We start from the raw sequence: 23,381 nt of genomic DNA on the forward strand, positions 1-23,381 counted from the left end.
CATTTCCCCTGTCAGTCACAGCAGTCTTCATTTTCGCTATAGAATCAGAGGGACATCCATATGCACACAACATATTTAAAACCCTGGCAAATCAAACAAAGTGAATGCACAGCAGATGAGTAAATGCAGCCTGTCTTCAGCAGAAAATGCAAGCAAAGGCCAGTGAATAATGAGAGCCCGTACATCTCCCCTGGTAGCGGCGGGGAGACTGGACGATGACATCATGAAGACAAGAACTACCGCTGAGTGTCATGGGAGACTACCACAATGTTTAAAAAAAAAAAAAAAAATCGCTTCAGTACAAGCTGAGAGCCTGGATTAAATTTTGATTTGCTATGGATTCTACAAATGCAAAGTAATATTATGTCTTGGTTAAATATGCTGCATTCCCTAAAGGCAGAGCTGCAATGCACCAGCTATGAGGATGCTTGATTTTACTGTCCTGCAGATTAATTTACACTTTTATGGGGCTTCGTGTTGGTTTGTTAATTCTAAAGGGATGCAAAGACGAATGCATTAACATTGCCTCATTAACAACTGGGGTTTGTCTTGTTTTCCAGCTGGATGAGAGAAACGTTCAATGCCAAAAATCCTGCTTGTAGCAACTACAGCTTGTCAGAAGTTTATGTGCTTATTTAAAACCACAAACTAACTGCAAAGCCAGCGCCTCCTCTCTTCTGCAAGTTTATTAAGAATTCAGTAAATTCCACAGAGCCAGAGCATTCAATCTTTTTGCCCCACAAAAATCACTTGCTCATTTGCTTTGCGACAGAGCACAAAAAGACCAGTTTTGACCCCAGCTTCCTATGGTAAGCACTAGCATCTCAAAACACACACAGATGCGGCACATCAGGCATTAAGACTCAAGAGTTTCATTTCACCCGCTACCAACCACACCAACTACTGTCCCATTTTAAGTGTTCGAACACAAACTCATGATGCAATACATCATCACCAATTGAAACCTCCACATTTTTATTCACGTAAAAGCTGGCGCATAGTTTGATAGTACATTCAAACAAATAGGAACAATGCTGAGTATTTTGCCAAGCACAGCTGTATTGCAGCATGCAGTAATACAGAAATGAATTTCTAAGCAAAAGGGGAAGCTGCAAGTGAATGCGTTGCCTGCCACAGTCCTTATGAATTGCATTAGATATTAGGAAAAATTTATTCACGGAGAGAGTGGTTAGGCATTGGAACAGCCTGCCCAGGGAAGTGGTGCAACCACAGTCCCTGGAAGTGTTCAAAATGCATGTGGATGTGGTGCTTAGGGACATGGTTTAGAGGTGGACCTGGCAGTTAGGTTAACGGTTGGACTCAATGATCTCAGAGGTCTTTTCCAACCTTAAAGAGTCTATGATTAACAGTATAAAAACAAAAAAGGAAAATGTTTTTATTTTTAGTAAAAAAATTTTCAATGAAAACCAAGACTGATTTGGTAGAAGAAACTACATTCCCCTCTCTCCCCACTCAAGGAAATCAAGACAACATCCAAGTTGTATATCCTTTTGCTAATAATTGATTATTAATATCGATGTGCTGTACTTTCCAAAATGAAGACTCCAGCATTCTAATATGTTTCCTTGACACAAAAATCATTTTTGTCTGTTAAAGGAGAAACCTCCTCCCACAGAGCTTAGTTAAAAATGGTAAAGCGTATCAAATGTGATTAATGCGTAATTATCACTGTGTTCAAACTGTACAGATTTTTTTTGAGTTTTTTTTTTTTAGTTGTTTAAAAGACCAAGAGAGAACACAAAGGTGCATGGAGGGAAAGGTGATGATCAACAGTGATGTGCCTTGCACTGAAAGCATTAAGCGTTGGTATCTTGGTGATCCTGCCCCTCCTCTGAGAGGACCTTTGGGATTCTGCCAGAAACAAAAAGATGACCTTTTTTCCCAGAAATCAAGAACTGCCACTACTCCTGGGGGATTCTGGAGAAAGTGTGTCCTTGTCTCAAGCAGATACTCTGTAAATGGAGATGCTCAGCCTTGAGGCCACCACGTTTCCCAGTGCCTGTTCCCCAGCAGGTGTATCCACAACAGAGAAGGAACCAAGAGCCCTCTGGGACACACAGCAACTGGGAGCAGGATGTTTCTGTCTGAACAGTTCTCCTGGACTACGGCCCATTTCTTGCACAAGTCTGAGCGCCTGTGGAAAAGAGCAGGCTACTTTGAATTACTCATATGGTGGAAACTCGAGCAGCAGCCTTTCTCACACGCATCTCAGACCCAGCAGGCAGGAAGCTATGAGTACACCTACAAGGCAGTGCTGGACATATGGCTGTACTACCTGCATTTATGACCACGTGACAGAGGTCAGACTGTTATACATCACCTTTTTGTGCCAGTCGAAGGTATATTGTCTACATGGCCTGAAAGCTTGGCTCCCACTGGTGTAAAGGTGGGGAAAAAAACCCAACAAAAAACACCAAATATTTTTGCAGTGAAACAGTATACAACACTTCCCTCTGAAAAGGAGCATTTGCTGTGCCATAAAGGAGTCCAGCAGGATGAATTCAGGAGCTTGCTCAGAAGCAGCAGGAATGCAGAAGGCGGTGAGTAAGCATCCAGTCCTTCACCCACACATGCAGGATTTCATCTTGCCCTCACTGAACTCTGCTGAGGTAAAGAGTTGACTAGAGAAACCTACTGGACAAGCTACATCCCTGTTCCATGTAATGAGGTTTGACACAGTACTTGCTGGCCATGTTTGCTCCAGTTAAAGAGGCTCCTGGGATTGATGTACAATTTCTTCTAAAGATAAACATCCTCTCAACATTTGCTTTTCTTTGGAAAAAATCCTGTAAGTTTTATGTCTTGAAGCTGAGCTCACATAATAGGAAGTCATGTACAATACAGTGTAATTAAAACCTTCCTACAAGGACACAGCAACTCCACCACTACACAGCATTCAACCAACACGGTAGATTAGACAGTGTGGCTTTCAAGTCTGTGCATTACACATGGTAGTTGCAGTAAAAGCAATGAGCACAGCACTTTATGAGAACACACTTTGTTCATACATACTCCCTCCCAAGTGCTGATCACAGTAACGTTTAAGTTTCATGTTTACTTGCTAAAAAAAAAAAAACACACAAAAAACACAAAAAAGTTGAGTCACCACGCATTCCTGTGTGGCCCGTTTTGTAATTGCTCTACTTGCTCTGAGATCTTCAGTTTAGTTGAGTAATCTGATATTGTGTTCTAATTAACAGCTCCCATTTTTAACTCCATACAGTGAACTCCTCTGTCAACCTCTGTGAGCAGTAATTCAGTGGTTTCACAATCACAGAGTGAACTTTAATGATGCAAGTGTAGAAAATGAGGAGCTGTTACAGAGATAAACATTCAATTCATACACTAAGCTGTTAAAAAAAAAAACAACCACACAAAAAAACTACAAAAAAAATCAGCCTGTCTGCTTCATAAGCTCCTAAATAAAATTAGGCTACCTTTCACATGACCTGAAGTAGAAGCTGAGGGGAGTCTATGGAAAACACTATTGTTAGGTCTTGCGGGAAGGTACCTCTGCACGTTCTCGCAACAGTTAGTTCACCGTGGATCTCACCATCTCTATCACTGCATAACCAAAGTTAAAGCTATCCCCACCCAAGAGACAAGTCTACAGTGTATTAGACACTGGACTTTCCAAAGCATAGAATAGTCCTAACAGAAAATATAAAAAAAACACTGCGAAGACAGATTTCCAAAATACTGGTGTTGCAACTCAGCTTTAGCCTGCTAAAACCTGGAAGACTCCTTAGGATTCATCTATTTCAAACTTGGAGATCAACAGGATATCACGTATAATACTAGCACATGAACACATAGTCCTATCTGCTTTACAGATTTGAAGTGACCCAAAACTTGTACTTCAAAATTGATTTACAGAGAAAATTATGGTTTCAGCAGAAGTAATATTGTAAAGCCACTACCTGTTTATAACATCAAATTAATTGATGATGCAATTATTGCAGACCCAAGTGTCTTGGTGGATTCTAGAATAGTTTTTGCTTGATGTTCTATCTGACAATTAGTGGTAAACTGTTGGTGAGGTTTTTAATCTGCTAACATTCAGATAAGGGCAGGCAGCCAGCACCACACTCAGTGAAGTTTTCCATCTGCCTGAGCTTTGCAGTATTATTAGGAACAGTGTTATTTCAACTGTGAAAAAAGTGGGAACAAAAAAAAACCCCACACTTTTATTGTACAGATTTCAATGGGTCATTCATCTGGTAAAAATCAGTTAAATTGGCTTGCTTTTCTTATGTCCAAGTCTTGGGGAAAAAAAAAAAAAAGAAAAAAGAAGAACAAACTGACATTCTTCTTTGACCTGGTTATCCTTTCAAACCTTCAATTCATGCAGTTCCAAGTAAGAGACATCCCTGAGTCTGTCTCCTGAGTACAAGATCAGGAATGAAGATTTTAGTGTGCTGTCTCTGAGGGCCAATTCCACCACACTAGCAATAACAGAGTGTATGGGAAGAGCTAATGAACATGAAAGACAAAACAAAGGTTTACGTTTCCCTTGAATCACAAAGCTTAGCTCAATAAGGGTTCCTCTGTGTCCTGGGAACCTAGGCTTCAGTATAGCTAGTTGATTTGCAATTATATTCAACCTCATCCTTTCACATAGCACCTCTCATCTATAAGTCTCAAAGCTCTTTAGAAAGAAAATCGGTATCAGTCTCCTTTTCACAGGTAAGGTTGTCTTGCCAAAGATCAGGCACTGACCTTATGGCAGACTGACAGGTGGTACCCGAGTTGCCTGACTTCCAAGCAGTTCAGAACACAGTCCACCAGGCAACGCTGGCTTGTGTGAAACACCAGTTAGATATGGTTTGTGTGTAGGGAAGAGACTGACAAATATCCATACAGATAAGGCAATTTGCCATAGATGGGCTGTACTGCTACTGTGGTAGAAAAGCATCTTATTTCTTCTGGCCCTACCCCTTCTTGCACAGAGAGTAAATGTATATGGCTATATTATTAAAACATGAGAGCACATTAGACCGAAAAGATGCATACTGGGAGCATCATTTATTTATCTCTGAGTGTGTTTTAGCATCCCCTTGGCTGGTAAGTGGCAATAAAAATGTAACATATATGCCATTTTTCCATGTCAATCAAGAAAATGTGTTGAGTAAAAGTAACATGAGGCAGGCCTATAAAACAGAGGAACAAGGATTGTTCCACCTAAATGTCTAGTGCTTCAATAAGAACACGCTTCTGTTGCCTCCACTTGCCTACCAATGCTGACAGCTTTTTTTTCCAAAATGGCTGAATACTGCCAGTCTGAATAGTCTTTGTTGGAAGTTTTACTAAAAAAAGTAAAGTAAAATAAAATTAAATGTAAAAAAAAAAAAATAAAGTGTTGACTCAGAAGTCTGCAAGTCTCATCAGAAGAAATGATTGCTTGCCATTGCCCCGCTCCTGGATACAACCTTGAGTACAAGGCCAGCCCATAGAAGGAAATGTAAGGCCAACAACACACAAACTAAAGGACACACAAATAAAATCTGCCCGTCAGGATCAGCAGCTCCCCAGGAAATCAGCCCACATTACCCCAAGTCAGTCGCTCAATTTCATACTGAAGGTGTGATTAAATCAGCAATGTGCCATTTCAGACTCATGTCTGGCTAGTGCTCCCACGTTACAGTCTCAGTGCTCCACAGCTATTCTGCTCTCTACACCTTCACTGAGCTCCAGCAATCAGCAATAATCCTTGGAGATCTAGCAGGGAAAAAAGGTAAGATATTTCATGTGACAGCAACAACAGAACCACAACAAGCCATGTGGCATTTGTGCCTGAGCCCCGTTTTAAAGAGGCTGGGCACCAGCACAGATACAGCTGCCGCTGCCTGCTCAAAGCAGTTTACAATTTGAACTTGAATACCAAACAAACCACACAAAGCCTGAACTATCAACCTGCATTTTGCATTTTCATGACCTTCACCCACCTGTATATTCTAACAGCAGCAGAGAGGACTCTGTACCTCCCATTTCAGTGAGCTGTCCTCAATTAGCCAGTCAGTGGTGGTTCACATGGAGGGAGGTTTACTTTCTCGTCTAACCAGTATTATTTTTGTACATATTCATCTTCTCTACCAGAGGACTTATGCATTTATTTTTGCCCCATATATGTCCAAGAAAAGATCATAGAATAGAATCATAGAATCATTTAAGTTGGAAAAGACCCTTAAGTCCAACCGCTAACCAGGATATAAAGTATATTTCACAAGTTGGATGGTCAATTAGAACTGAACACTAACATCCATTATGCAAAATATCTGAAAACAGACTAACAAGTCAGTCAAGAGGAAAATATTCCTAGCCTGGATTTAAAAGCTCCACAGCATTTTAGACACCTAAATGAGCAATTCTACAGCTTATGTAAATGTTAATCAGATATCAGATACCGAATTCAACAACTGCTCTGCATTTAAAACATGTTATAGTTCAGAATCTTGCATTCTTAGACAGTTACAACCTACGCACTCCTTTACTAGACCAAAGCTAAGATCCAGGGTAGAAACAGTCAAAGAAAGATGGAAGGAATGTCCTTGCATGTGAAGATCTGAAAAAATATTAATATTATTCCATCTTATTTCTGCAGAAATCAGGCAAATTATTGTTTCTGTGCTGCTGCTGAGGGGGACAACTGCAGATTTTCAAAACAGGGGCCTTGAGCCCATGTCACCCTTCAGGCTTTAGCTTTTCTGGGGAAGAGGCAGAGAAGAGAATTCAGTTTGTTCTCTCAGACTACATTCTAGTTTACAGCCAACCTACATACCAGCCATATCTAAGCCAAGTTTTTCTCTGGGAACCTATAACCACAGATAGTTACTGATACAGAAATAACTTCTCCAAAGTAAAGCACACCCAAAGGTACCTAGTGCTTAGGGAAATGACTTAACACAGCATCTACTCTGACATGCGTTTCTCCATACAGCCTTCTCCTACTATGACTCCAGCAGATATGATTTATTGCCCTATCTCTGACTTGGAAGAAGAAAACCCTGCACTGTTGATAGCATTGGTCCTTCATGTGTGTCTGACCTGCAAGCGCAGAAGCTTTCTCTTGCACAGACAGCCTCTCCCAGCTCAACCAAGTCCCACTCTGTTCTAAAAGCTTCAAAATTTAATCCTTATTGTTGCCTACAGAGAACCAGTCTAAGCAAACAACCCAGTCCTTGTTTGAATTCTGCAGAAGTTGGTCAACAGAAGATGACTTACCTGTTTTACCTTATCTGCTCAAATGTGCAATCACCTCCTTGACTTTCTTATACAGTCATGCAGCAAGGGATACACAAATGAATAAAGGAGATCTATATGCAACATTCACAAAAGATAATACAGGCATTTTCCTAGTTCACTACAATCGTAATTCAGCTTCCTCTGTGCAGCTGTATATCTCTAGCGAGGCTGATTTACAGCTGGGAAAGCAGAACTTGCTGCTTTTACTTGTGTGATAAAATCTAATTCAGATGATGCACTAGTACAGTTCTTCAGCAATTAATTTCCTCAATGTTTAAAACCAAACCAAAACATGCTTTCATGTTCAGACTGTTGTATTTGTTTCACTCTGCTTCTCTCCGAAAGAACTGCACCTTTGCACATTGCTGGATTTTTGTTTGAAAGACCACAAGAGGGTTAAACTAATTTAAGGTGAATAAATTTCTCAAGGTATAATTTCTTGTACTTCTGCAGCCAGGGGAAATTTGATGGCAAAATAAAATTAATTTTGCATTTTGACCACGAGAAACAGAAGAATCTTAGCAGAAGATTAATCTGAAGAAAATGAACCTGTGCCTTTATACTTGAATTAATTGTCAGTTTAATGTAGTCAGACTTGCAGAAAAAAAACCAAGCTGTATGCACCATATCAGCTAAGCACAAGACATTTATACCTAAAAATGTTAGTTTTCAAAAGTAAATAGGAGTTAAGGAAGCAACACAGGAAAAAGGCTAAGAATAAAACCCAACAATGGTTTCCAGGCTATATTAGTTCTATAAATGCCCGATCTTTATAAGCTAAGCTTCCCCCTTCCTCATCCCAGATATTGATGAACAGGAGGAAAACACAGAAACAAAGCAGCACAGCTCCTCCTTAACGTGTCACTTCCGAATATATTAAAGACAGTCTCTTGGGAAAGCCACCCTGCGTGGAGGCAGAAGGAAAAGAGCATCAGGACTGTTTGTTGATGCAAGCACCACATCTCTCATTGCAAGAGGTGCAGCTTTCAGCCCTACAGACAGCAGCTGCAGCAGACAGCTCTTCTCTCTGCTGGCTGGCTGTTTGCTCACATTTTTTCCATGGCTTTTATGGGGAAACCTTCCACTTTGCTCGCCGTCTTCCCTGCTCACCCACATCTCCCCTTTCCCCCTTTATTTGCTTCCCTGAATTTGTCCCTCTTATACCTCCACCACACAGTTCATGGGACACACCCCTTATATACGGAGTGCCTAAGACTTACCCAGTACTGCTCAATCACTTGACTAGACGTTGCATCTGTTTGAGAGTGTCCAGGGCACTATATAAGGCACAGCCTTCCTACACAGTGCCTCTGTCACATCAAACAGGGCTGTTCAAGCCTACCGGAACATTTGAATGTCTTTTAAAATATCTGAATGTGCTCCAAGCTCTATCCAAGCCACAGGAGCACACTTATTACAAAGAGAGTATCATTAGCAGCACTGCTTGGAACGAAGTTTCCTAGCAAATTTCAGAATCAATTTAATTAAATCTTACCTGCATTCGTCCACTGCTGCTATGATAAAGACACTGATATGAGAACAACTGGAAAATGGAGAAATTAAGAAATTGACACTCCAAACAAGCTGTAATATTTCTTCTTTTCCTTTCCTGCTCCTTCCCTAGCATAGCAATGGTATGATCCTGCTTTGAGCAGAAATACATACCTCATGAACTCAGCTGTAAAAACATAATTCTGTAACAAAAGTAAGTATATTTAAGCCCTCAATACTCACCCAAAGTATTTGTTGCAAAGTTTTTTTCAAGTCCATCTTCAGTTAATTCTCTGTTATTCACCATACATCCTGCGTTGTTGATCTGTAAGACAACTCCTGTAAACAAAAACAATCTACACAAATATCTACAAACAAAAACCACACATACAAGCAGTCCATGTTAGTTTGCTGATTTCTGACACTGCAACACAAAGCTACAAGCTGTTTCGATAAACCATGCTATTCCAAGTCACACTACTCTGTGGCTGATAATAAAGGTTTTCCACAAAAGAAAGGATCTTCAGAGAAATGGCTCACCACAGATATATTACAGTAAGAGTCAACAGTTCTTAGTGCCTTACTCCATGTTTTTAAACTCTTTTCTCACAGAAAGCAATATGCAAGTTTTAGAGTAGGTATTAGAACATAAACATGCAGTGTAGTTTGTTAGTCTCATCTAAGAAACCATGCTGACCCCACATCATCAACGCTATGTGGTGATGTATCCTCTATTAGGGGAAAATTCACTACGGGAAGCTGTGCAACATGCGGTAGAATGGCCCGCAGGAACTCCTGCCCTCAGCAAATTAAAAGAATTAGCTCTGAACTTGGCAGGTTAGCCAGGTCAGCAGGTTGCTGCAGCCTAGCTAGCCCTGAGACAAGCAGAGGCGCTTCGTACTGACTTTGTGCCCTGGTTGTAGGGACCCCAGCTTTTCTCTCTGCCTGGCAATCCTGCACAGATACCCCACCTGACTCACACCTTGCTAAAACAGCACTGCACCACACAGCAGGGATGCACTGTAAGGTAAAACCTCATGAACAGTCAGAAGCTTGCAAGCTATGTGCAGGTAGCATATTCTCAGACACGCTTCTTTCTCTGCCTTACCCTCTGGAGGAAGCTCGAGATTTTCTTTCCCACCTCGAAAGGAGATCTGCCCCTACATACCTTTCTGCTCATTCACTGCTACTCCTCAAAAGCTATTTTCCCATTTCTATCAGAATTTCCTCATCTAATAAGCACCAAAACAGCTCCAGGTGCCTCAGTTTTAGTACAGCCCCCAGAGCAAATTTTCACTGTTAAATAAAGGGGAAAGCCCCTTACCAGCCATGCTGCTTAACTGTTTGCTCTCTCCCTGTCCCTGTTTTAGACTAGACTTTCTATAAAGGTTTAATCTTTAAGAAGGACTAGCTTTAAGAGGGACAAAGTTATTAGTAATGAAAGTCAAACAGAAAATGGGTGGTAAGCACATCAAAAGATGCAGCTAAAAAATTACTGCTTTTTTCTCCTTTTTTGTATCATATCTGTGTATGTGAACTGAGAATGGACAAGAGCAAACAGACCAGGGAGACTACTGAAAAAAAACATTTAGAGAAAATTAAGCAGAGAATTGTGGGCCAAATTGTGAAATCTAGACTACCTGTTGGACAAATTCATAGGCTACGCACTCCAAAGACAGGCATATGATTTAAGTATGCAAACTTACCAACACATTTAATTTATGTTCATTTTTGAATTTTTCAGCAAACTTCCAGATTTCCTTGGGATTAGATATATCCACAATATGCAAGAAGATATCCTAAAGGAAAAAAAAGTAACTTGCAATCAACCGGAACAGTGAAGAGTCCCTGTTCACTGCTAAGGCCTGTCTAGGTGAAAAAGTATTTAAGCAGTATGAAAAAAATGTTATCTCCAGAACACAACTAAAACACATTAACATGTACAACTGGGAAATCTAATTCTAGTCCTTAAAACATGCTTAGTAACTTGATTCAGTTGCTTCTGAGCCATAGCTTTGTAATGCCAAATTTATTAAGAGAGTGCCCTACTTAGATAAATATACATGGCAGACAGTCAGGCGTAGCAGAGAACTAGAAAAATACTGCAAGGCTTGCAAAACTTCTGTTTAAACAATTCATATAGCAGCTTCCTCTTCAGCTGAAAGCGACTTTCCAAAGCAGTGCTCAAGGTCACAGCATTAGAGAATAACGTAGGTTGGAAGGGACCTCTGGAGGCCATCAGGTCCCACCCCCATCTCAAGGTAGGTAACTGAGATCAGGTTGTCCAGGGAAGTTTTATCTCCAAAGATGGAGATTCCCCAGCCTCTCTGAGTACCCTGCTCCAGGGTTTGATCACCCTCATGGTGAGGAAAAAAAAATTCCTTAAAAAAAAAAAAAGGTCAGAATTTTTCCCTTTGCAATCTATGTTTGCTGCCTCTCATCCTTTCACTGCAGACCTCCGAGAGGAGCATGGCACTACCTTCCCTACACACTCCCATCACATGGCTGTAGACTACACTAAGACCCATCTCAGCCTTCTCTTCTTAACACTGAGCAAAACCAGCCGGCTCAGCCTCTCCTTAGCAGCCCTCCGCTGGACTTGCTCCAGGACATCAATGACTTCCTTGTCCTGGGGAGCCCAAAACTGGGCACAGGACTCCTGCTGTGGTCTCACAAAGGCTTAATAGAGAGGAAGATGCACCTCCCTCAGCCTGCTGGCTACGCTCATGTTCATACAGCCTGGGGTGCGGTTGGCCTTCCTGGCCCCAGGGCACACTGCTCACTCAGCGACAACTTTTCACCCTCGGGTCCTTTTCTGCAAAGCTGCTTTCCAGCCAGATAGTCCCAGCCTGTACTGCTCCATGGGGTTACTCCAACCCAGGGCAGGATTGCGCAGCTGCCCTTGGTGATCTTGATGAGGTTCATGTCAGCTCATTTCCTCACCTGTTAAATCCCTCTGAATAGCAGTCCTGCTCTTCAGCTACCCCCCCCACCCCTTTGAGATCAGCTGCCATGACAAAGATTGCACTTCACTCCATCATCCAAGTCGTTAAAAGAGACATTAAACAGTTTTTGCCCCTGTATTGACTCATTGGGGATGACACTAAAAAGTGGTTAACAGATCAGCTTTGTACTGTTGATTGCTAGTTTCTGAGCCAAATGTTCATTTTCCACTCAGCTTGTCATCCACCAGTTCAAACCACATCCCTTCAAACTGGCTACAAGGATACTATGGCAGACCATGTAAAAAGCCTTGGCAAAGTTAAGGAAAGTGGCATGCACTGCTCTCTTCTTGTCCATTGGCAGAGTCATCTCAAAGGCAGTGATCGGGATGGTCAGGCCAGATTTGCCCTTGATAAATCCACACTGATTTTTTTTTCCCCCGCAATCACCTTACTGTCTTTCATGGCTTCTGTGAGGATTTGCTCCATAGTTTTCCTGGGGAGCAAGGTGAGGCTGACCAGCCTGTAGTTCCCTAAATCCTGCTTGCCTTTTTTGAAGATGAGTGGTTTGCCTTTTTCCAGTTAACAGGAAGCACCTCCCGCTTTGAGGAGGTTTTCCTTAAAGATCAACCAGCTTTCCCAAGGCCTTTTCCTCTCCATGGCTGTCTCCCACAGAATCCTGCCAACCACGTCCATAAAAAAAGACAAAATCTGCTTTCCTAAAACAGAAGACTGTAATTCTACTACTCATCCTTCTCACTTGTCTCGATCTTAAACTCTACAATCTCATGGCCACTTCCACCAAGGCTGCTATTCACAGCAAGTCCAGCAGAAATCACCTCTAGCTGGCTTGTCCAACACTTATATCAAAAACCCATCCTCAATGCTCTCCAGAAATCTCCTGGCTTGTTTATGCCCTGCTGTACTCCCAGCAGGTATCAGGGTGGTTCAAGTGCTCCATGAGTACCAGGACCTGTGATCATGGGGTTCCCTAGCCATCTAAAAAAGGCTCACAACTCCTCCTCCTTGTCTTCCCAGCTTGCCCTTCTAAAATGGCCTGTATACATCCATTCCAGCACTTTAGTCATGCCAACCGTATCTCTCTAATCCCAGTGAGATCACAGCTCTGCAACCATGCATGGATTCCTGTTTGTTTCCTATGCCATGTGTATTCATGTACAGGCATCTGAGATAGGCTCCCAGTCATGTTGCTTTCACATGAAAACTGTGAGAGCCTCCTCCATGTTGCTGTCCCCTAGATACGTACTCACTGTCCCCATGACTTCACTCCTCTTCTGGCTTTGGTCACTATCCCCCAATGAAACCAGTTTAAAGCCCTCCTCACTAGCTTAGCAAACCTGTTGGCAAAGATACTCTTGCTCCACTTTGTCATTCCTGCTCAGCAATGCTAATTTCTCAGAGGTCAAAGAGGTCATGAAGGCCAAAGACAAAGCGTCAAAGGCCAAAGTGACACCAGCTGCACACTCAGGTGTTGACCTGCATGGTGTGTACGCTCCCACCCAAACCCTTCCCTTTCACGGGATGGATTTAGGAGAGCACTACTTGGGCCCCCATGCCCTGAATTCACTGTCTGTAAGCACTCTTGATGAACTCAAGGTCACCCCTCACAATGTCATGGGTGCCCATGTGGTTGGGCAACAAGAGGTACTAGTCTGAGGTCCAGACGAGCCTCAGCAGACTCTCCACAACACCCTAGATCTGAGTCCTCAGAAAGTGACAAACCTCTCAAGACATCAAGCCAAGACTGCAGATGGGTGCCTCCACCCCCCACAGGAGGGAGCCTCCAGCCACTATCACCCACCACTTCCTCCCAGTGCTGACAACGGCTCAGGCTCATCTGTCTCCAACACCTCCCCTGACAGAGCTTCTTCCTCATCCGTTACCATGGCATTATACCTATCCTATAAATGCACATCTGCAGGCAGAGAACAAGCCTGCCTTCTGTTGCCAGCAGTCACAAGCTTCCGTTTCTCCCCATCTTAGCAGTCTCTATCCATCACTTATTTGAGCATAGCTTCTAGCCGTCCCTCCTTCCACGCAATGTGGGGCTTGTGCTCTTCTATTCTGGAAAGACCCTGTCAACCTCCTGTTTCTGTTCCCTACGGTTATGCAGCCTGCTCATCCCCTGCCATCGCTTCACCTGGCAGCCCAGCACCTTGACCACAGCAGAACCCAACAGATGAGGCCACCACCATGCTCTGCCCCAGGCTGAGGGAGAAGTTACAAGTCACTCCCTGCAGCCTGACATCTGCGACATCATCCTCTGGAGCTCTGGGCCAGCCTCCCACATGCCAGGCACAGTTGCTCCAACCCAGGCAGGAAAGCATGCTTTCAGGTGCATCACTGCGCCCACTCCAGCTGTCTCTGAGAGTCGGGTGCCTTCTGCACCCCCTTCCATGCTAACTGCTGCAGTAACTGCTAAGTTCTTGTTAGCCACCCAATGTCACAACAGTCTTGCAATGTTTTCAAGTACTATGGCCAGGAATGTGGATGCAATAGAATTAAGAAAAAAAAAGGAAAAGCTTGACATAGAGCAAAGTTATTATTTTCTAAACCACTAAAGCTAGAAATATTTCCTCTCTCCAAAACATCAAAAACCTTTTACCATTTATTACAGGTAATTCTCTTGCTTTTGCAGATTTGTGTTCTACCTAGCACAAGCACAGTGGCATTTATCAGCATACAAAAGGCATGTCAACTCCTACTCTTCTCCTAGATAGCACTTAGTCTCAAAGACGCACCACAGATAGTCTTATGACGTATCCCAGGAAAAGGCAGTTCTAAAATAATTATGCAGAGGATGTGTTCTCATGCAAAACAACAAATAATCATTAAAGGACCTCCTCTCTTTCCAAGTTGTTTCTTTAAATACTCATTATACAAGCAAATGAGATAAGTGAAGAAGCTGAGAAAATTATAAGGCATTATTCCCTGCCTACAGTTCTGCTTCCCTGCAGATAAAAAATACATGACTTTTTCCTCTCTAGCCATTGGATTTCAGCTCCTTAGTTGAGTTAGGTCAGAATTTTCTCATTGCAATGTTCATTTTTGACCAAAAACTTGACACTGCTCTACTGTTTCTAACTGGATACCTCTCTAAAAGCTTTCTACTTTTAAAGCTACTACCACTATGTACTGGAACAGAAAAGCTGAAGTTTTTTTGGGCAGATGTTCAATATTACAAGTGATTTCAGAGACTGAAAAAAGATCTAAATCAATGTTTATCTGCTGAAGACTGTCACGTCGGCTCAGAAAAAGGACCCACAGGCCTGTTCCCTATAAAAGTCCTCAGGGGTAGCCAAGTCATTTTCAAAGTGAGACCTAATCTCCGTGACTACATCTGCTTTAACAGATTAGGAGAACTTCCCAGTTCCCAGGTCTAGGTGCAGGTGCCTGCCAAACAATAACTCCATTTCAGCACTTAACTCCAGCATGTGTTACTGTTGGAAGATGGAAAAAAAAAAAAATCTTTGGCCTATATTACAACAGGATCTCTGTTCAGATGATCAGGAAGAGCAAGTTAAGTCTGGATACAGCTTGTCAAGTTGCAGATAAAGCATTTTATTATAAATACTCATTCAGAAGCAATCCAGGAAGATAAAGAAGGATGTTCTTGTGGACTCCTTATTAAAACGACTGTTCCCAGTGCAGTCACATGTCCCACAGGGCCTCTTGTACAGCTCATCTAACACTTCACTGAATGCTGCTTTCTATACAAGTGCCCTGTCCCCAGGGTCACACACAAGCTCTACAGTGCCCTCGTACTCTTTCATGACTAGAGAAACTACAGGTTTGCAGCCTACCAAAAAGTGGGAATGCAGTGACTGTGCTGCTTTTAGAGGAAGAACATTATTTGCCTCAAGTTTTGTTTCACCGAATAACAGAAAACAGAACATGAAGGAACCTTCAGAGGTCATCGAACTCACTCCTCTTCCCAGGCTGTCTGCCTGCAGTTAGAAAAGGAGGTAACACAGATAATCACCAGTCTTACTATAGCCATGGGATTACACAGTTACAGACAGCTGGAAAGTATTTATTTCTACATAAGGACTGATCTAATTCACCTCCATTAAAGAACTGAAGTGTAATGCTGGTTGTGTCACACCAGGGAGCTGCAACCAAAGAGCAGAAATTTAGTCAATATGGCATCTCTAACTATAAAAAGTCTTCAGAATTTTTGATCCACGTTAAAAACTATTACTGGAATCAACATACTGTGTTCCAAGAGCCAAGTCACTATTTAAAATGAAGACAGCACTCCATCCAAGTGTTGTGGGTTAACCCCAGTAGGCAGTTAAGCCCCACAGAACCACTCATGCACTCCCCTCCCAGAGAATCAGAAGGGTAAAACAGACAAAACTCGTGGGCTGAGATAAAGACAGTTTAAAAAGTGAAGCAGAGCTGTGTGTGCAAACAAAGCAAAACAAGGAATTCATTCCCATTGTCAGGCAGGCATTCAGTGATCCCCAGGAAAGCAGGGCTTCATCACGTGCAACAGTGATTTGGAAAGCCAGACACCATAACTGCAAGTGTTCCCCCTTCCTCCTTCTTCCCCCAGCTTTTATTGCCGAACACAACATCATATGGTATGGGATATCCCTTTGGTCAGCTGGGGTCAGCTGTCCTGGCTGTGTCCCTCAACGTCTCGTGCACCCTCAGCCTGCTCGCTGGTGGGGCGGTGTGAGAAGCAGAAAAGGCCTTGATGCTGTGCAAGCACTGTTCAGCAATAACTAAAACATGGGTTGTCAACACTGTTTTAGTCACAAATCCAAAACATAACACCATAGGAGCTGCTATCAAGAAAACGAACTCTATCCCAGCCAAAACAACCAAACCAAGATAGAAAGACAATGACTGTACTTCTCCATAAGCACACCATCCTGAATAATTAGCAAAAGCAACAGGGACAGCTACAGGGGTATACTGTAGAGTGATATGTGCAGAAGCAAAAAGAATCTGTAACAGAAAGGAGGAAGTAAGGAAGAGATATTATATGAAAAGGAGATGGAAAATTCTGTAGAGCATGGCATTAGGACCACACACAGGCCTTCACAGAGCAGCCAGCCTTAGCAAATCAAGAGCATGTTATTCAGACACATAAAACCTTCAACTCCAATGCTGTAAACTGGTAAGTGTTGTTGCAAGGGTGTTGCAATGCATTAACTTTTAAAAGCCTCAGACACATGGTTAGGAATAGTAAGTAGGACATCACAAAACATATAGACAGCAAACATTAAATAAAACAGCATGCTGGTGCTGATGTTATTAATCACAGAAAATATCACCTAGTGAAACTAAATCACTTCAAACCATATGGATGATAAACTACTAGATGTTTCCATGTCTGTATGAAAATACTATTGAAAACGCAACGTAAAATGACGAAACAGAATATCTCAGGGCCTCTGAGGTCTTTTGTATTAACAATCTTTCTAAGAGTAAACAAAAGACTGAAAAACAACTCACCTGATTGCCCGTTTCTGTCACTATTTCTCCTTTGGCATCCTCAGCCCGTTCCTTATTGCGGCAAACCAGATGAACCGTGCCACCTGGTGGATTTCGACAAGAAACACATTTGATAATTAATTGCTAACTGTGTTTGGGGGAGGCATCAGCAAAGAGGGAGGGCCAGGAAGCAATGCGCAATTTGCAGGTCTTGTTTAGGGTTAGTTTTTGATACAACCTAAGTGAAACAAAAAAACCTTTTGTGATCGCATTCCAGTTTGTGGGAAATTTGTAGCCTGCTAGTAGCAGTGGCAATACTGGTCAGATGGTCACCGAAATACCATGGGAGCTTCCCAGCAGACAGAACATTCCTGAGCTGCGCACAGCCAACAGTCCCACTTCTCTGCTGCCAAGAGCTGAGCAGCGGCTTTTCATCACACTGCTGAAGCTCAGGTCTGTGGAGCTCTCAGGGCTTCTATGCCATTTGGTGATGAGCTGGGAGCAGGAAGCTGGTTAGGACCATGGCACCCCATAGCAGTCCCAGATCCACCAGCCTTGGGCCATTCTCAGGGACAAATTCCCCACAAAAGGCACCGACCCAGAAGTGCCATCATGCAGACTGGACATACCAAGAATTCCAACAGGGTCTGTCAAAAGACTGAGGTAAAGGGCCTTCAAACAAAAGGTTTAGGACATCTTAGGAGTGGATATAATAAGAAAGCTGGAAGATTTCTGCTTGGCTCTGGTCCCTGTGAAGGCAGGCAGGAAGGAAAAAGTATGCTGTAACAGCGTCCTCACGCAAGGCTGCATGTATGGAAAAGGCCACTGCACTCTAGGTACTGTCTGCTCAAACCATTTTCTGTCAAGTCTGCACATCATATTTAGTGTTGATAAAATACCAGAGCTACACTGGAAATTGAAGCTAAGGCATCTGTACTGTAAATGCTTCTTTTGGCACATGCCTTAGAAAGTTCAGTAAAGGGCTTGAACAACACAAGTGACTGGAATTGCTCTGTGAAAAGGAAATAAAAAAGCCAGATATCAGAATTCTTCTCAGCAGTGGGAGATATGACAAGGACCATGACCACAAATTGCAGCTTAGGAGGCTCAGGTCAGGCATTAAGAAAAAGAGTTTTCACTAGTTTTCTTCTTTAGAAAGAATTTATGTTCTATTTATAGATCAGGCTGTCCCAAGAGGATGCATAATTTCCATCCTTGTGGGTTTCAAGGTCCAGCAAGAAAAAGCAATGGCTGGTTTGATCTAGTGTTGGCAACAGCCTTGCTTCAAGCAGGATGCTGGACAAGATGACCTCTAGAGGTCCCTTCCACCTAACTTTTCTATGAAAGGAACATGCAGGGCCAGGCTCCTCTTGAAGGCTGGCATACTTATCATGACCTCATAGCTTAGCCACATTAAAGAGAGCCTTCAAAAAGAGGACTAAAGTACAGGTAGGCATAATTCTTTATTTTTATGCTTTGTATTCTCTGATCATTACAAGTAATGTGTTAATCTCAGTCACAGGAGTACCTGCACTCTTTACTTTTACCTATTGTTAAACGTGTTTTAGGGGTTACTAGCAGTCCACCGCTAGAAGGCTCAAGCAATGTAATCCCAAAGGATTATTAATAGAAACCACGGTGCTAGGTCACTCTTCTAGTGCCCAGAACCCAAATGCAAGACACCAAGTCTACCTGAGGGATAGAGCAGTCACACAGTGCACAGCCCCAGTGTGGGGTCCGATAATGAAATTTTCCGTCTACGAGAGACGTTCTTCCACTGAGCACTACTAGAGCCAGTATACTTGGCATGCAGCTGATGCAGGCAACAAACTTCAAGATTCTTCTGAAATTTTCTAACAGAGTCTGATTCCTCCACTGCGCTGCCAGAGCTGGCTGGGTTACTTTTACAAAGTACACAACTGCAGGCAGCAGTGGGAAACTCCCGAATCTGGGATAATCATACAAATGACACTAATCGATACAGTTTCATCTTCAGTTTGTGTTACACATATACCATGCATGGAAGGGACTGTGCACAGGCAGGCACTGAATACATACAGACCAGAACGAAAGACAGTCTTTGCCTCAGGGAGAGCAGATTTCAGTCAGAAGGGGCAGTGTCCAATGCTCGCCTCTGGCCATTCTCACAGTGACTGCCGGCTTCACAGCAAAGGAGGGCTTTAATTATAGATCTTAGGGCAGTTAAGGATGTACATTTGCAGATATTTAAGGAGCTCTTCCCAAAACACAGGGGACAGCACAAGTAAGGCGTGCAGATACAAATTAAACACGTGGAAGAAGTAGCTGGGCAGCAAGCTGATCAGGAACATTCTCGTAGTCTACAATAGAAAACATTCAATGAAAACAGGTGGGTTTTAAGGGCTTTGAATATGAACTTTTTTCTTGCTGTTAAGGAGAGAGGGAAGTTCTCGTGTGACCTATGGGCTAGGAAAGGGATATAAATACATTTTCCTTGACAAAGATTGAAATTATTTGAACTTAAACAACACAGGGGAATTGTCAGAGTGGTTGGGAGAAGACTGCATCAAACTGGAAGTGCAGTTCACAAGACATACAGGAAAGCCCAAATCTGCGATACCCATAAGACACCAATTCAGAGAAAAGCTGAACTCAGGCTAAAGAAACTGTCATCAAGACATTATTTACAAAGCTCTGAAGTGCTTGAAGGTAAAGCCAACGTGGCTTGATTATTCTTCTGCTGAGTCTGAATTCCTTATTTTCTTGTCATGGTGTACTGAAGAGATTCAACTAGAAGCCAGATCCCCAACAGCTGACTGAGTTTCAGAGCAAGATGTGCAAGGACAGGCTCAGGAAGACACTGTTAATTCATTCTAACTTCACATGCACAACAACACCCACGCAAGGTATCAGACAAGCGGACTGAGACCAAGGTTGTTCTTTAGGCTCCAAACACTAGACATGGTGACCAAATCCTATGCAGATCCAGTCAGCTTGACAGCTTGCAAAACCTGGCAGCCATATCCATTTGTAAGCAAAACAGTCACCAGACAAAGCAATACTCACATAAGGCTATTATACATAATGGCAGTAGTGGGAACCTGAAATCAATCACATACTGGCACTGATGGGGATCTTTAACCCAAAGGCTCTTTGATGCTAATAATTTTGAATTAGTTTAATTTAACCGAGTCACCACTTTCCCTCATAAGATAGTTATGAAACCTAAGCAGGCAAAGAGAGAGCAAAGAGCCGCAAGCTCCTCCCTTTTATTCTACATGCCAAAACTCCTATCACTCTTGCACAACAGGAATTATTTTGTCAACTCTGAAAGGGATTAGGTTTATCCTTCAACAGTAGCTAGCTCCAGTTCATACCATCTCCTTGCTTACAGAGAACAACAGAAAAAATGGTTGCATGTAATCAGTTCTAGGGCACAAACTCCAGGTTATTATCATGAAGATCAAGAACTACGTTGTTTCTTTTATGCTCTCCTATCTCAGCTTAGCAAAGCCAATTGTTTTCTTTCATCATACGATACATCTGTAAGTTCTTCAAAACAGTTCAAATTCAGCCAGGCTGCTACTTGTACCAAATCAGCCTTAAACAGATCTCGATCTGTCACCAACATCCTTAGATGCCACTATAACACAGATAGTTTTGGTAAACATGCACTTGAGAAACACTTTGCAGATCCTCTCCGCTAATGTTGTTTCATTATTCCAGTTTTCACAGCACTGCTCATGCTTAAACCTCGAACCCGCCCTAACAGCCCTGTAAAATAACACGCCTGATCCCACATCCCAGGGAGCTGCGTCTTTGTGTTTGCACTGGAAAGCCAAAGCTGCTTCCTTCCACCTTCTCCGTGACGACCCCTGGAGCTCCTCGTTACAGCCCGGCTCACCTCTCCTCGCTATCTCCTTGGCTGTGGCCTTGCCAATGCCACTGTTTGCCCCAGTGACCAGAAAGGATCTTCCAGCCACGTTCACCTCCACGTCGGCTGGATTGAAGTGCTTGGAAGCAGACTCATAGCCACTCCTGAATAAATCAGAGACACCTGTGAGAAACTAGAAAAGTACTTCCAAAAAACACAGGGGAGGGTCGAATAGCGCTCTCCCCTCACAGCTCGGCATACGCTAACACCCCCCCTCTCCCCATTACTCTCCGTACTCGTGGGACAGGCCACGTACAGTGCCAGCGACACCGCAACAGGCAGTGTAGCAACGATGCAAGGTGCTTGCCCGCCACAAGCCACACGGCCCAAACTTTGACGCTCGGGAGGCGGCCGGGCTGCAGCCCCGCGGCGGCTGCCTGAGAGGGCCCGGGGTGGGCCCAGGCGGCGCCGCCAGGCAGCTCCCACAGATAAGGCGTTGAAATTTGTCCGCTCTGGCAGGGGTGGGGAGGCTTCCATTAAAAATATAAAACCAACACCACCTCCAAATGGTTAAACGCCCGCGGACGCACAGAAACGCCCCCAGCCTGACCGCAGCGCCCGCCCCGCCGCCCCACGCCGCGCTCCCGGGGGGCAGTCGCCGCCAGTACCTCGTGTACTCCCGCAGCCCCTTCACGAACCAGACGGCGTTACGGTACCAGGACATGGCGCTGCCGCCGCCACAGCGGCGCTGGCCCCGCCTCTGCCTTACATAAGGCGCCCGGTCCAGCCCTGCCCGCCCGCCCTCCCTTAGGTGAGGGCCGCGGGCGGCCCTGCCCTGCCCTGCCCTGCCCTGCCCTGCCCGCCGCCATTACCGGCTGGCCGCAGGAGGGGTGCGAGGGTGGGTTTCGTGTGTGTCTGTCTGTGAGGGGGGGTTATGCCCCTTCCTTCCCCCACGGCGGTTTGTGGCTTGTTTTTTCTTATCCCTTCCATTTCCCCGCCTTTTTCATTAGCCAGCAAGGAAAGGGGGCTGCTTTTAGCCACCCCACCTGGGTTCCTCCAGCCAGCCGGGCGTTGTGGCGAGTGCCGCGGTTAGGCCTGACTGCGGTGGAGGCTGCTGTGCCTGGTGAAGGAGAGTTTCCCGGGGCAGATGCCGCTGTCACCCAAGCCCGGGCTGGAAATGGGGTGTCATGTTTGGGGGATGGGGAGCAGCGCCACGGGGCCTGGGCCTGCGTCCTCTGCTCTGGGAAGCTGTCGAAGGGAAGCTCTTGCAGAAACATAAACAACTGTGTTGCACCACACCACATAGCGTTTTGCGTAACAAATGAACGCGTGAAACTCTGGGCTCCTGCTAATGGGGTAAATTATACTGGCAGGAAAGGGTATGTAAGTAGCCATTGCAGTAGAGGGACTGAAATTTAAAATGTGTTTCCAGTTCCTCCGGTATATGTGTTGGCGCTATGAAGCCCAAGAGAATCACTCGGAGTTGCACATCTGGACAGCCCATGATAGCCATAAGGAAGTTGTCATTATTATAGGTATAATTACGTTTTAAAGCACATTAAAGAACTATGCGCTTACAAAGTTCAGTGTGCAAGCTAGATAAATTAATGTATTTTATGTGGTATGCAGGGCCACATGTAGAGAAGCTACTTTGGGAACCCTATCCAAGATTTCAAGAGCTTAAGTTACCTGGTTTCAATAGCAGAGAGAGGGGAGAAATGGGAATAGTCTGTCTTTTTTCATGCTGTGTGTTAGCCTGATACTTCTTTTTCTAAATCTCTTCACTCTGGCAAAGGCCTCATACTCTGGCAAAATCTTCCACTTTCTCAGCACGTGGTATTAGGCTCACACAAAAGGTACTTCCCACCATGAAGTTAAAACTTTTGAACTCAGCACTGTCGACTTGTCCTAGGCACTGTGTGTGAAATAAGAGTTTTCAGAGGGCAAAAAGACACATTTTCACAGCGATATTTTCTTCCATTCAGAGACCATCCAGCTAAATGTCATACCTTTGCATGAAATCTGAAAATGCTTGTTCTTATTAAAACAGTTGAAAGAATTTATTTAAAACCAGCAGCCTGAGTCAGTTTTAACTGATTTTGTTCTTGAAAATGGCTAGGAGTTTTTGGCTGAAGTGTTCCTAAACAATTCATCCTGATTCTGATGCTTGAAATGGAGACTTCTGGCCCAGAAAGGAACAGCTTGGCAATAGTGTGAGTGACAGAACGTTATTTCCTATAATGGAAAATGAATGGCAGGCTGAACTAGATATGTGCTATGATGTCTGTAAGTACATAATTGTGAGCTATATGGAAATAGTTTTGTGATCATCACCTACAACGTGCAATTAGCAAGCAAAACTGTAC

General features: G+C 43.6%; 1 protein-coding gene across 1 annotated transcript in view; it reads right to left on the minus strand.

The window, feature by feature from the left end:
* The window catches only part of DHRS12 (dehydrogenase/reductase 12), a 28,884-nt gene extending 7,099 nt beyond the window's left edge, over nt 1–21,785 (minus strand). Inside the window, exons 1-5 of the mRNA XM_087758995.1 lie at nt 21,684–21,785; nt 21,046–21,179; nt 17,184–17,266; nt 10,461–10,553; nt 8,998–9,079 (exon numbers count right to left, since the gene is read on the minus strand). Coding sequence (XP_087615121.1) covers nt 8,998–9,079; nt 10,461–10,553; nt 17,184–17,266; nt 21,046–21,179; nt 21,684–21,739 — 448 coding nt within the window. The 5' untranslated portion in view covers nt 21,740–21,785. The remainder of the gene's footprint in view (nt 1–8,997; nt 9,080–10,460; nt 10,554–17,183; nt 17,267–21,045; nt 21,180–21,683) is intronic.
* Between the last annotated feature and the right edge of the window lie 1,596 nt (nt 21,786–23,381).

The sequence above is a fragment of the Nipponia nippon genome, unplaced genomic scaffold (genome assembly GCF_047370975.1).
Source record: "Nipponia nippon isolate SJK-2023a ecotype South Korea unplaced genomic scaffold, ASM4737097v1 scaffold_2, whole genome shotgun sequence".
NCBI classification, from domain to species: domain Eukaryota; kingdom Metazoa; phylum Chordata; class Aves; order Pelecaniformes; family Threskiornithidae; genus Nipponia; species Nipponia nippon.